The sequence below is a fragment of the Lampris incognitus genome, chromosome 2 (assembly GCF_029633865.1).
Source record: "Lampris incognitus isolate fLamInc1 chromosome 2, fLamInc1.hap2, whole genome shotgun sequence".
Taxonomy (NCBI): Eukaryota; Metazoa; Chordata; class Actinopteri; order Lampriformes; family Lampridae; genus Lampris; species Lampris incognitus.
This window is the reverse complement of record NC_079212.1, coordinates 86873179-86887377: the sequence shown is the minus strand read 5'-3', so window position 1 is coordinate 86887377 and position 14199 is coordinate 86873179. Positions and strand designations below refer to the sequence as shown.

The following is a 14199-nucleotide window of genomic DNA, read 5'->3' as shown; positions in this document are numbered from 1 at the left end:
ATTTGTAAATCAACAGGAAGTTCTGGCCGTGCTCGAAAAAATTTTCAAGTGATCCTGAGTATTACTATTTTCACTATTTGTTTTACAGAAACCACATACTTCATCCACTTTGCTTTACCGTCTCTCTTTGTATGTGTGTATGTATGTAGTTATTTATGTATATGGATCTATCTTTGTGTCTATCTGTCTGTCTGTCTGTTTAACATACTCATGTATTTATCTATCTGTCTATCGCTCACTGCATATCTCTCTCTTTTACCTAGAGCTGGATGTCCGGGATGGAAAACAAATAAAGAGGAAATAGCTGCAGGATGAAAACATGGCTGCACCCCTTATTGCACCCCCTGGACCTGACAGCTTCAAGAAGTTCACCCCCGAGTCGCTTGCCAACATCGAGAAGCGTGTCAAAGAGGAGAAGAACAAGAAGCCCCCCAAACCCAGATCGGACAGTAGTCACCGCGATGTCGATGACGAGAATGTACCCAAGCCCAACAGCGACCTGGAGGCAGGGAAGAGCCTGCCCTTCATCTATGGTGATGTTCCTGATGGAATGGCGGCGACACCACTGGAGGACTTGGATCCATACTATGTGAATCAGAAAGTGAGTTGTCACACAAGACCTGCCGCACCACCCAGTGTCTCTCTAGCTTGGCGGTGGAAAGTCCTCCCTCGAAGAGAAGAAATTCCATTGCATCAAAACAGTTATGGGGAAGTTTCTAGATGGTTAGATAAATCACTCTCAGAATCTGCTAATTGTGGTCATACTGCAGAATGTATGTGTTCATCATGTTGTTGCTCTCAGTATTTCAATAGGCCAAGTCTTTAGGAGTGATTTCTGTCTTAGGCAGCACAGATAACTAATGTGTAACCTCACCGTAAAATACAGACAGGAAACATGAAATGTAGTGCCATAACAAACAGGAAGAGACCTGTAGCCTACTAGTCGAACTAGAGGTCAGTGTGTATGTTGTTTTCACTATTGAAATTTAACGGAAAAGATGACCTTGAGGTGTGATACTACACCTCAGTACTTTGATTCAAAGATACAGGAGACGAGAGCTGATCAATGCATCAGAGGGCTCCCACAGAGATCATACAAGGCTTCTGACTTTTGTAGCGCAACTGTCCAATGGCAACGCAGCTGAGCTTGAGCAGTTGCTCTGCTTCTGCAGCATCCTAGAACAGTGGTGTAGTAATGCAGTTCTTTGTGTAGTATATTCTGTATGTGGTGTAGTAATGCAGTCCAGTGGTGTAGTAATGCAGCAGTAATTTTGATCTTGTTTCCTGAAGTGTTGGTTAAAGTTCTCTGTTGGATAATTGTGAAGGTGCTTTTTGGGATGTAAGAAATGCAGGATTGTGAAAGGGCCTCCAGGAATATCACCTACTAGTGTGTTTGTTTAGGGGACCCATTCATCCCCAAACTCATTTTAATGGTATCAGGGTTCTGTTCTATCACCCCCAAAGCATACAAGTTGCATGCATTTTCAAGTGTTTGAACAATTTGAGATTCGGGCTATGATTTTATTTATCTGTTTATACACGGGGGTATTTCTGGAAACACAAGTGGTGTAATAGATTTTGTCTTTATACTTGTCTTTACACTTGCCTCGAGGCTGTTGTCCTTGTGTTTGTTTGATGCTGGCTGATGACTTTTACAAGTCACCTGCTCCTGTGTCTCCAGCTGTCTGGGTGTCTCCAGCGGTCTGGGTGTCTCCAGCTCTGTGGGTGTCTCCAGCTTTGTGGGTGTCTCCAACTGTCTGGGTGTCTCCAGCTGTCTGGGTGTCTCCAGCGGTCTGGGTGTCTCCAGCTCTGTGGGTGTCTCCAGCTTTGTGGGTGTCTCCAGCTGTCTGAGTGTCTTCAGTGGTCTGGGTGTCTCCAGCTGTCTGGGTGTCTCCAGTGGTATGGGTTGTCTCCAGCTGTGTGGGTGTCTCCAGCTGTCCGAGTGTCTCCATCTGTTTGGGCGTCTCCAGCAGTCTGGGTGTCTCCAGCTCTGTGGGTGTCCCCAGCTTTGTGGGTGTCTCCAGCTGTCTGAGTGTCTCCAGCGGTCTGAGTGTCTCCAGCTTTGTGGGTGTCTCCAGGTGTCTGGGTGTCTCCAGCTCTGTGGGTGTCTCCAGCTGTGTGGGTGTGAGGGCCCAGGGAAACAGTCAGCATTGCTTTTGTAGTGCTTGTGCATCATGAGGGGAGGTGTTTGAAAGTGAATATTAAGTGAACGTGTTCATCAAAATATCAAAGCATCACAAAATAACAGAAGAAACACAACGTAACACAACATACGTAGATATTTGCACCGTTTGCGATGAAAACACATAATAAGAGAGTATGAGGAGGCAAATGTACAGCAGATGAGCCCCTGTTCATGATTCACATGGCATCACGTTCACCAGGAAGCCTCTTCATTAAATACGTACAGCAACTAACCCACTACTTTTATCTAGCTTTGTAGCCAGCTCATATTACTGCAGTAACAGTCTCATACTATTTCTAGAGAATGAATAGGCCTATGTGTGCTGTTTCCATTTGCATGCTCAGAGGCACTCTGCTCTACTGAAGCCCTAAAATCTTGAGGGCAGCACAATTAATTTGAAAAGAGCCTAATCAATATCACCATATAGCCTACGTTTCTACACCCATATTGTAATACTGGTGCGCGGTGTGATCAGGGGAATTATGTTTCAAGTTTTCTCCCGTTTGGCTGTCCGGGTAGCGTAGCGGTCTATTCCATTGCCTACCAACACGGGGATCGCCGGTTTGAATCCCCGTGTTACCTCCGGCTTGGTCGGGTGTCCCTACAGACACAATTGGCCGTGTCTGTAGGTATGTGTCCTGGTTGCTGTACTAGCGCCTCCTCTGGTCTGGACTGAACTGAGGGGAATAGCGTGATCCTCCCCACGCACTATGGCCCCCCTGGTGAAACTCCTCACTGTCAGGTGAAAAGAAGCGGCTGGCGACTCCACATGTATGGGAGGGGGCATGTGGTAGTCTGCAGTCCTCCCCAGATGGTCAGAGGGGGTGGAGCAGCGACCGGGATGGCTCAGATGATGGGGTAATTGGCCGAGTACAGATGGGGAGAAAGGGGGGGGGTCAAAAATCATGGCCTTTGTTAAAAGAATCACCCCCATACTCATCCCATCTGATCACTTCACGTTACCCCAGCTGTATGATTATGAAATCATTCGGCCTCCTGCTGAATTTCCACGTCCACGTCAAAATGAACATTTGAATTTGCAGAGGACTCGAACCCCCGGCCACCAGTTAAATCCTCGTCTGTTTGGTTTTATTAATTTGTGGCCCTGATGGCGTTTCTCAGTCCTCTGTACTCCCCCTTGGTTAAAACCAGCCCCCTCCCCCCTAAGTCCACTGCTGCCCTTTAGCAAAGGGCACGTGGGAGGAGGAGATAGATGAGTGGAGGTGGAGAGGTGAAGGGCGGTGCAAGTCCCTTCACTTGTGTAGAGGTGAGGAGCAGATGGGCTCCTGCATGGCAGCGGTGCTGGCCTGTAAGAGGATCTGTGACCTGTAGAGCGACAGGAGGGCCCACTCAGCAGGACGGGCCCACTCAGCAGGACGGGCCCCAGACACCGCCTGCAGCCCTCCCTCACACATGGCGGTCAGGGCGATCAGGTGCCCAAGCCTCCGGTGATCTATTGATCCATATCAGCTCCGTGGTAACCCCAGGACAGAGTTGTGTGCTGCTCCCTCTCCACATAGTCCTACCTTATCCTACACACATATATATATATATATCTCCAACATCAAAGGTAATTAGCCATGATGTTGTTGGAGATACACAAGTAGGCAACATTGTGAATATTGCAGTGATCTTAATGTGCTTTTTATGCAGCTGATTGCATTTAATGAAGAGCTGTTGACTCTAAATTACACTTCTGATTGCAGAATAATCCTTGTGTTTAGTTATTTCAGAGAGGATGCATAAATATCACGACATATGTAAAAGTATATGTTTTTGATATATATATATTTCAGGCATTATTTTTCAGGCATAACACCCAGCCCTAGCTTTATCTCATATATGTATATAATATGTAATTTTACTGGGCATTTGTGATGGCATTGTGCACAATTTTTTGATATTGTGCACATTTTTTGGCATTGTGCACAATTTTTGCAGCTGCTGTGGCGGTTGAGAGGGTCGTGCATAACAAACAGTCGGGCCCAGCTAGATTTAAGAGCTGCGCACCATAACCAGTCTCCCAGTGAAGTGAAAATATTTGGGAACATGTGCCTTGCTCAACGGCATTTTGACATGGCGTGTTTGAGGGAGAAAAGGGGGCCAGTGTTTCACGTTCACTTGTTCCATAAGCACTGCCTCATATCCAGATGTGGGGGATTGAACTGGCGACTAAATGTGCCTGTCCAACTCTGACCTGTACCTTCCTACCAGCGAGGCCTCTCGTGCTGCTGTGTGTGTCCGTGCAGGTTGTTGCGTTTGTGTCCGTGCAGGTTGTTGTGTGTGTGTGTGTCCGTGCAGGTTGTTGTGTGTGTGTGTGTGTCCGTGCAGGTTGTTGTGTTTGTGTGTCCATGTAGGTTGTTGTGTGTGTGTCCGTGCAGGTTGTTGTGTGTGTGTGTGTGTCCGTGCAGGTTGTTATGTGTGTGTGTGTGTCCGTGCAGGTTGTTGTGTTTGTGTGTGTCCATGTAGGTTGTTGTGTGTGTGTCCATGTAGGTTGTTGTGTGTGTCCGTGCAGGTTGTCGTGTTTGTGTCCGTACAGGTTGTTATGTTTGTGTCCATGTAGGTTGTTGTGTGTGTGTCCATGTAGGTTGTTGTGTGTGTCCGTGCAGGTTAACGTGTTTGTCTCCGTGCAGGTTGTTGTGTGTCTGCCGTGCTGAACTCTGCCGAGAGGTCCTCACCTCATCACACACACCTAACGTGTTAATGCCAGCGAGTCCAGTGGACACCAGAACCCAGAAGAGCCCATGCTCCTGCACCCGTCTCACTGCCGCCATCTTTCCTCCAGCTTCACCTGTGTCTTGTCCTTTATTACACGTGGGAGGGGACGCTCCTCCAAGTTTTTTCATTGTTCTTCTCTGTTTCTCCTCCTCCGGGCACCCTTGTTTCTCCTCCTCCTCCGGGCATCCTTGTTTCTCCCCCTCCTCCGGGCATCCTTGTTTCTCCTCCTCCTCCAGGCATCCTTGCCTTTCTGAGTTTCTTGCCTCCTTTGCTCGATAGCCCGTCCTCCCCTTTCCCACTGTTGTTTGTCAATTAATGTATCCACCTCTGTCTGCATGTGTGTGATTAGTGTGTGTATATGTGTGCACGCGCGCCTTTCACTGTGTGCATGCGTTCTCCTGTGTGTTACTGTCAGCTGCGGGAAACCTGATCGCAGCACTCATGCATCAAAGGGAGGATGAGGGGGCAGTGCCGGGGAGGAGAATTGCAGCGTTGCATTTCTCGTTTCCCCCCTTTGATGGGGGGGGGGACTGCCTGATGGGGGAAAGGACTGCCTGATGGGGGAGAGGACTGCTTCATGAGGGGAGGACTGCCTGATGGGGAGAGGGCTGCCTGATTGGGGGGGGGGGGACTGCCTGATGGGGGAGGACTGCCAGATGGGGAGAGGGCTTCCTGATGGGGGGAGGGCTGCCTGATGGGGAGAGGGCTGCCTGATGGGGGGGGGGACTGCCTGATGTGGGAGGACTGCCAGATGGGGAGAGGGCTTCCTGATGGGGGGAGGACTGCCTGATGGGGGGGAGAGGACTGCCTGATGGGGGGGGGACTGCCTGGTGGGGGGGGGGACTGTCTGATGGGGGGAGGGACTGCCTGATGGGGGGAGGGACTGCCTGATGGGGGAGAGAGGACTGCCTGATGGGGGGGGGGACTGCCTGATGGGGGGAGGACTGTCTGGGCATCTCAAAAGTCTGGGGTGATTAGGCGACGCTAAAAGCTCCTGCAGTCGTACGGGAGGAAGAACGAAGAGAGGAAAGGGAAGTGGTGGGAGGGCATAGTGGTGTCTTGTGCTGGCATGTGTGTGTGTGTGTGGGGGGGGGTGCAGTGCGCAGAGATGGGGGGAGGGGCGGCAGCAATGCTGCTTCCCTGCTGGCTGTTGTGCAAGATGAAGTTGGAACATAGTTCAGATGAGCGGGTAGACGGGAGTCCGTCTGCTCCATGAAGGTGGCATCCTGGTGACCTTTCCGTGATGGAGACGTGAGCTGGCGATCTCTCCCCAAGGTTTCCCCGGTTTTTCCGAGAGCTTCCGCAATGGCGGCGGCAGCCTCAATGTGGAGAACTGCGCAGGCCTTTTCCCATAACCCCCCGTTACTGCACATGCTTTTGATGCATGTAACATGCATGGTACCGCTGTAACACTAGCCCACCTCCCTGCAAACCAACCCCCTGTCTCTGCCTCGTCTCCTGTCTGTCTGTCTGTCTGTCTGTCTGTCTGTCTGTCTGTCTGTCTGTCTGTCACTTTCTCTCTCTTCTTTCCTGTGTGTGTGTCTCTCTCCAGGGTGTAGTAAATTAGAGCGAGGGCCAGGCTTTAGTGCTCTGTCTGAGTCCTTAGTGTCTGATGACACAGCATCCTCCTGTACTGGACTGAGACGAGGGGAGGGGAGAGAGGGGGTGGGCAGGCGGGGGGAAGAGAGGAGAGGACAGGACAGGAGCGGAGAGGTGAGGAGAGGAGCGGAGAGGTGAGGAGAGGAGCGGAGAGGTGAGGAGAGAAGATGAGAGGAAAGGAGAGGAGAGGAGGGGAGGGGGAGAGGAGAAGAGACGGGAGGAGAGGAGAGGAGGGGAGAGGAAAGGAGAGGAGGGGAAAGGACAGGACAGGACAGGAGAAGACAGGAGAGGAGAAGAAAGGGGAGGAGAGGAGAGCAGGCAGAGACAGAGGAAAGTGTGCCTCCATTCAGCTGAACAGGTTGGAGTGAAGTGTAGGAATGCTGGCAGTGTGTGTTTGTGTGTGTGTGTGTGTGTATGTGTGTGTGTGTTTATGCAAAGCCTTCAGGAAGACTGGGTACGATGTTAAACCGCAACCGCCGGGTCGTCGGCGACTAAACTGGCACCCCCACTTCAACCCTTGGGTTGTTGTGAGGAGGGTGTCTGCACCCCCAGCAGGACTAAAAACAAAAACCTGTCAAAGGGCGGATGAGTTCCTCTGTGAACCAACAGCCATCCATACCTGGAGAGGAGACAGGGACCACCAGGTACTCCCCCTACTGGAACACAATGATGACTCAACCTGTTGAGGCATCAGCTGTGCTCCTGCGACCTCCATAGGTTACGGAACTGATGAAGAAGAAGATGAAGATGATGAAGACTGCACAAGAGAGGGAAGGATGTTTGCCGATGAAGAGTCCTGACCTGGGTGCCCTGGGTGCCCTGGGTGACCTGGGTGCCCTGGGTGACCTGTGTGCCCTGGGTGACCTGGGTGCCCTGAGTGCCCTGGGTGACCTGGGTGCCCTGGGTGCCCTGGGTGAGATGACTCAGAAGGCAATAATAAAGTTGTGGGTTGAAACACATCCAGCTGTTGAATCCATGGTGACGTCAGCCTTGTGTGGAGGAATGACAGCAGGAAGAGCAGAGCAGCCCGAGCTAGCAACATGCTACTGTGTTGTGTTGGACACTGAGGAAGAGGAGGGTACACCGGCTGCCCCCCCACTTCCTGATCACACAAACATGCCACAACTCCAGTATAGATACACAAAACATGCCACAACTCCAGTATAGATACACAAAAACATGCCACAACTCCAGTATAGATACACAAAACATGCAACAACTCCAGTATCGATACACAAAACATGCCACAACTCCAGTATAGATACACAAAAACATGCAAACATGCCACAACTGCAGTATAGATACACAAAACATGCCACAACTCCAATATAGATACACAAAAACATGCCACAACTCCAGTATAGATACACAAAAACATGCCACAACTCCAGTATAGGTACACAAAAACATGCCACAACTCCAGTATAGATACACAAAACATGCCACAACTCCAGTATAGATACACAAAAACATGCCACAACTCCAGTATAGATACACAAAACATGCCACAACTCCAGTATAGATACACAAAACATGCCACAACTCCAGTATAGATACACAAAAACATGCCACAACTCCAGTATAGATACACAAAACATGCCACAACTCCAGTATAGATACACAAAACATGCCACAACTCCAGTATAGATACACAAAGACATGCCACAACTCCAGTATAGATACACAAAACATGCCACAACTCCAGTATAGATACACAAAAACATGCAAACATGCCACAACTGCAGTATAGATACACAAAACAGGCCACAACTCCAGTATATATACACAAAAACACACAAACATGACACAACTCCAGTATATATATATGTATATGTATATGTTTATATATATATATATATATATATATATAGCGTTTTTTTCCGAAACCTTCAATGGTGTTGAGTGCTTGACTAATGAGGAGCGGAATATATATATATTGTGATATATACACTACCGTTCAAAAGTTTGGGATCACCCAAACAATTTTGTGTTTTCCATGAAAAGTCACACTTATTCACCACCATATGTTGTGAAATGAATAGAAAATAGAGTCAAGACATTGACAAGGTTAGAAATAATGATTTGTATTTGAAATAAGATTTTTTTTACATCAAACTTTGCTTTCGTCAAAGAATCCTCCATTTGCAGCAATTACAGCATTGCAGACCTTTGGCATTCTAGCTGTTAATTTGTTGAGGTAATCTGGAGAAATTGCACCCCACGCTTCCAGAAGCAGCTCCCACAAGTTGGATTGGTTGGATGGGCACTTCTTGCGTACCATACGGTCAAGCTGCTCCCACAACAGCTCAATGGGGTTCAGATCTGGTGACTGCGCTGGCCACTCCATTACCGATAGAATACCAGCTGCCTGCTTCTGCTCTAAATAGTTCTTGCACAATTTGGAGGTGTGTTTAGGGTCATTGTCCTGTTGTAGGATGAAATTGGCTCCAATCAAGCGCTGTCCACTGGGTATGGCATGGCGTTGCAAAATGGAGTGATAGCCTTCCTTATTCAGAATCCCTTTTACCCTGTACAAATCTCCCACCTTACCAGCACCAAAGCAACCCCAGACCATCACATTACCTCCACCATGCTTAACAGATGGCGTCAGGCATTCTTCCAGCATCTTTTCATTTGTTCTGCGTCTCACAAACGTTCTTCTTTGTGATCCACACACCTCAAACTTGGATTAATCCGTCCACAACACTTTTTTCCAGTCTTCCTCTGTCCAATGTCTGTGTTCTTTTGCCCATCTTAATCTTTTTCTTTTATTGGTCAGTCTCAGATATGGCTTTTCCTTTGCCACTCTGCCCTGAAGCCCAGAATCCCGCAGCCGCCTCTTCACTGTAGATGTTGACACTGGTGTTTTGCGGGTACTATTTAATGAAGATGCCAGTTGGGGACCTGTGAGGCGTCTGTTTCTCAAACTAGAGACTCTAATGTACTTATCTTCTTGCTCAGTTGTGCAACGCGGCCTCCCACTTCTTTTTCTACTCTGGTTAGAGCCTGTTTGTGCTGTCCTCTGAAGGGAGTAGTACACACCGGTGTAGGAAATCTTCAATTTCTTAGCAATTTCTCGCATGGAATAGCCTTCATTTCTAAGAACAAGAATAGACTGTCGAGTTTCAGATGAAAGTTCTCTTTTTCTGGCCATTTTGAGCGTTTAATTGACCCCACAAATGTGATGCTCCAGAAACTCAATCTGCTCAAAGGAAGGTCAGTTTTGTAGCTTCTGTAACGAGCTAAACTGTTTTCAGATGTGTGAACATGATTGCACAAGGGTTTTCTAATCATCAATTAGCCTTCTGAGCCAATGAGCAAACACATTGTACCATTAGAACACTGGAGTGATAGTTGCTTGAAATGGGCCTCTATACACCTATGTAGATATTGCACCAAAAACCAGACATTTGCAGCTAGAATAGTCATTTACCACATTAGCAATGTATAGAGTGTATTTCTTTAAAGTTAAGACTAGTTTAAAGTTATCTTCATTGAAAAGTACAGTGCTTTTCCTTCAAAAATATGGACATTTCAATGTGATCCCAAACTTTTGAACGGTAGTGTATATGGGTGTATATATATATATATATATATATGTGTGTGTGTGTGTGTGTGTGTATATGTGTATGTATATATATATATATATATATACACACACACACACAAACAAAAATACAACAAAAATACAACTGCTGCTTGAACCAGAGCAAAGTAGTTTTAAAATCAGTTTATTATTCTAATCTCATTTGACCAAGTGTGTGTGTGTGTGTGTGTGTGTGTGTGTGTGTGTGTGTGTGTGTGAAGGTCATTGTGTGTGTGAGTGGCTCCGGTGGTTAGTTTGCTCGAGTCATATGTTAGTGATGACTACACACGTCCACGTGAAGCTCGAGTGAAGGAGCGATGAAAAGAAGTGTACAGCACTCCTCCTTGACCTGGAGTCTATTGTTTCCATGCTCCAATCTCTCGCTCCCTCTCTCTCCCTGTCGCGCTCTCTCTCTCTGTCCCTCCCTCCTTGTCTCATTCTCAGTTTCTGTCTCTGCTGCATGCCTACCCATCCCTCCTCCCCCCGACTACCCATCCATCTCAGGTTTGGCTCGCTCTCCTCTGCAGCTCTCTGGCTCTCTGTTCTGCATTACTCCCCCCCCCCCCACACCTCTAACTCCCTCTCTCTCTCACTCCCTCTCTCTTTTCTCTCTCGCTTTCCCCCCTTCCACTGTAGCTCTTATTACTGCTGTCCTGTGCCCCTGCATGTTCTACTATTCCCCCTCCTCACACACACACACACACACACACACACACACACACACACGAGCTGCCCCTGCAGCTGCATTCTTCCTCCCGATTCTTGCATATGTGCCTCCTCCTCCTCCTCCTCCTCCTCCTTCTTCTTCTTCCCCAATTTTTTTTATTAAAGTCTTCAAATATACAAACACATCAGCAAAGCCAGTGTAGTCTATAACAACAGTATAGTCTATAACAACAGTATAGTCTATAACAACAGAGTAGTCTATAACAAGTGTAGTCTATAACAGTATGTCTATAACAACAGAGTAGTCTATAACAGCATTGTAGTCTCTAACAACAGTGTAGTCTATACAATAACGTAGTCTATAACAACAGAGTAGTCTATCACAACAGTGTAGTCTATAACAACAGCGTAGTCTATAACAGCAGTGTAGTCTCTAACAACAGTGTAGTCTATAACAACAGCGTAGTCTATAACAACAGCGTAGTCTATAACAACAGTATGTCTATAACAACAGAGTAGTCTATAACAGCAGTGTAGTCTCTAACAATAGCGTAGTCTATAACAACAGTGTAGTCTATAACAGCAGTGTAGTCTCTAACAACAGTGTAGTCTATAACAACAGCGTAGTCTATAACAGCAGTGTAGTCTCTAACAACAGTGTAGTCTATAACAACAGCGTAGTCTATAACAACAGTGTAGTCTATAACAGCAGTGTAGTCTCTAACAACAGTGTAGTCTATAACAACAGAGCCTGCTATAACAACAGTATGTCTATAACAACAGAGTAGTCTATAACATCAGTGTAGTCTCTAACAACAGTGTAGTCTATAACAATAGTGTAGTCTATAACAACAGTATAGTCTATAACAACAGCGTAGTCTATAACAGCAGTGTAGTCTCTAACAACAGTGTAGTCTATAACAGCAGAGTATGCTATAACAAAAGTATGTCTATAACAACAGTATAGTCTATAACAACAGAATAGTCTATAACAACAGAGTAGTCTATAACAGTATGTCTATAACAACAGAGTAGTCTATAACAGCATTGTAGTCTATAACAACAGAGTATGCTATAACAACAGAGTAGTCTATAACAACTGTATGTCTATAACAACAGAGTAGTCTATAACAGCAGTGTAGTCTCTAACAACAGTGTAGTCTATAACAACAGCGTAGTCTATAACAACAGTGTAGTCTATAACAGCAGTGTAGTCTCTAACAATAGCGTAGTCTATAACAACAGCGTAGTCTCTAACAGCAGTTTAGTCTCTAACAACAGTGTAGTCTATAACAGCAGTGTAGTCTCTAACAATAGCGTAGTCTATTACAACAGTGTAGTCTATAACAACAGTGTAGTCTATAACAGCAGTGTAGTCTCTAACAATAGCGTAGTCTATAACAACAGTGTAGTCTATAACAGCAGTGTAGTCTCTAACAACAGTGTAGTCTATAACAACAGAGTATGCTATAACAGCAGTGTAGTCTATAACAACAGTGTAGTCTATAACAGTATGTCTATAACAACAGTATAGTCTATAACAACAGAATAGTCTATAACAAGTGTAGTCTATAACAGTATGTCTATAACAACAGAGTAGTCTATAACAGCAGTGTAGTCTCTAACAACAGTGTAGTCTATAACAACAGCGTAGTCTATAACAACAGTGTAGTCTATAACAGCAGTGTAGTCTCTAACAATAGCGTGGTCTATAACAACAGCGTAGTCTCTAACAGCAGTTTAGTCTCTAACAACAGTGTAGTCTATAACAGCAGTGTAGTCTCTAACAATAGCGTAGTCTATTACAACAGTGTAGTCTATAACAGCAGTGTAGTCTCTAACAATAGCGTAGTCTATAACAACAGTGTAGTCTATAACAGCAGTGTAGTCTCTAACAACAGTGTAGTCTATAACAACAGAGTATGCTATAACAGCAGTGTAGTCTATAACAACAGTGTAGACTATAACAGTATGTCTATAACAACAGTATAGTCTATAACAACAGAATAGTCTATAACAAGTGTAGTCTATAACAGTATGTCTATAACAACAGAGTAGTCTATAACAGCATTGTAGTCTCTAACAACAGTGTAGTCTATAACAATAGCGTAGTCTATAACAACAGAGTAGTCTATAACAACAGTATGTCTATAACAACAAAGTAGTCTATAACAGCAGTGTAGTCTCTAACAATAGCGTAGTCTATAACAACAGTGTAGTATATAACAGCAGTGTAGTCTCTAACAACAGTGTAGTCTATAACAACAGCGTAGTCTATAACAACAGTGTAGTCTATAACAGCAGTGTAGTCTCTAACAACAGTGTAGTCTATAACAACAGAGTAGTCTATAACAACAGTATGTCTATAACAACAGAGTAGTCTCTAATAACAGTAGTCTCTAACAACAGCGTAGTCTATAACAACAGAGTAGTCTATAACAACAGTGTAGTCTATAACAACAGAGTAGTCTATAACAACAGCGTAGTCTATAACAACAGAGTAGTCTATAACAATAGAGTAGGCTAAGAACAGCACATCAGACATGTCAAAGACAATGAGACAATGACAAGGGAATAGTAAATTAAAGAGGTAAAATAAAATAAAATAGGACAATACAATATTCCAGGGGTTAAATGACATTAAATTGTTCAAATGCAAAGAATAATTTTTGGGCATTTCTGTTTTTCATACATTTTAGAGATTTGGAAATGGTTACTAATTCGGTTTTAAAGGCTGCTAAACAGGGATGCGTTCTGCAATATTTACATTTGTGTGTGAAATATTTTGCCAAAATAATCACATCATTCAACAAGAATTCTATACTTTTATCCTCCATAAACACTCCAAACCTGACACTTTCTAGCAGAAATAGAGGTAAAGCACCAATGCTCGACTTCATCCATACATACAAATTATACCAAAACTTATAAGTAATGTTACATACATAGAAATTATACCGAATATTATATGTAATGTTACAGACGAAAAATAAACGATCCGTTGTTTCTACGTCTGTCTTGCAAAATTGACAGAAATGACAGTCCACATCGAATTTTAATCTTATAAATTCACTGGAGGGGTAAATATCATGAATTATCTTGAAGTGAACCTCTTTGGCTTTTGGGGGGGGGGGCGGGGGATGAAATGTATCCTTTTCCTTCTTCTTCTTCGTCGTCGTCGTCGTCGTCTTCTTTTTTGTCGTCATCTTCTTCTTCGTCGTCTTCTTCAATTCGACGCAGCATCAGGAGCGCCTCAGCAGCTGTGCGGCAGTAAGTACGTGTGTATGTAGTCGTACAGGATTTGTGCGTTTGTGTCCTCGTGTATATCTTAAACATGGATTACATGCATTATGTGAACCACTGTGTTTTAGGACTGTGTATTGGCAGGAATCTGGCGATGCGGTACGTATCACGATACAGGGTTACGATTCAATATGTCGTGATA

At 45.3% G+C, this 14199-nt stretch overlaps 1 protein-coding gene across 1 annotated transcript in view; it reads left to right on the top strand.

Annotated features, from left to right (window-relative positions):
- The first annotated feature begins 319 nt into the window (after positions 1 to 319).
- Positions 320 to 14199, top strand: part of scn8ab (sodium channel, voltage gated, type VIII, alpha subunit b) — a 134161-nt gene continuing 120281 nt past the window's right edge. Inside the window, 1 exon segment of the mRNA XM_056273585.1 lies at positions 320 to 601. Within this exon segment, the coding sequence (XP_056129560.1) occupies positions 320 to 601 (282 nt within the window).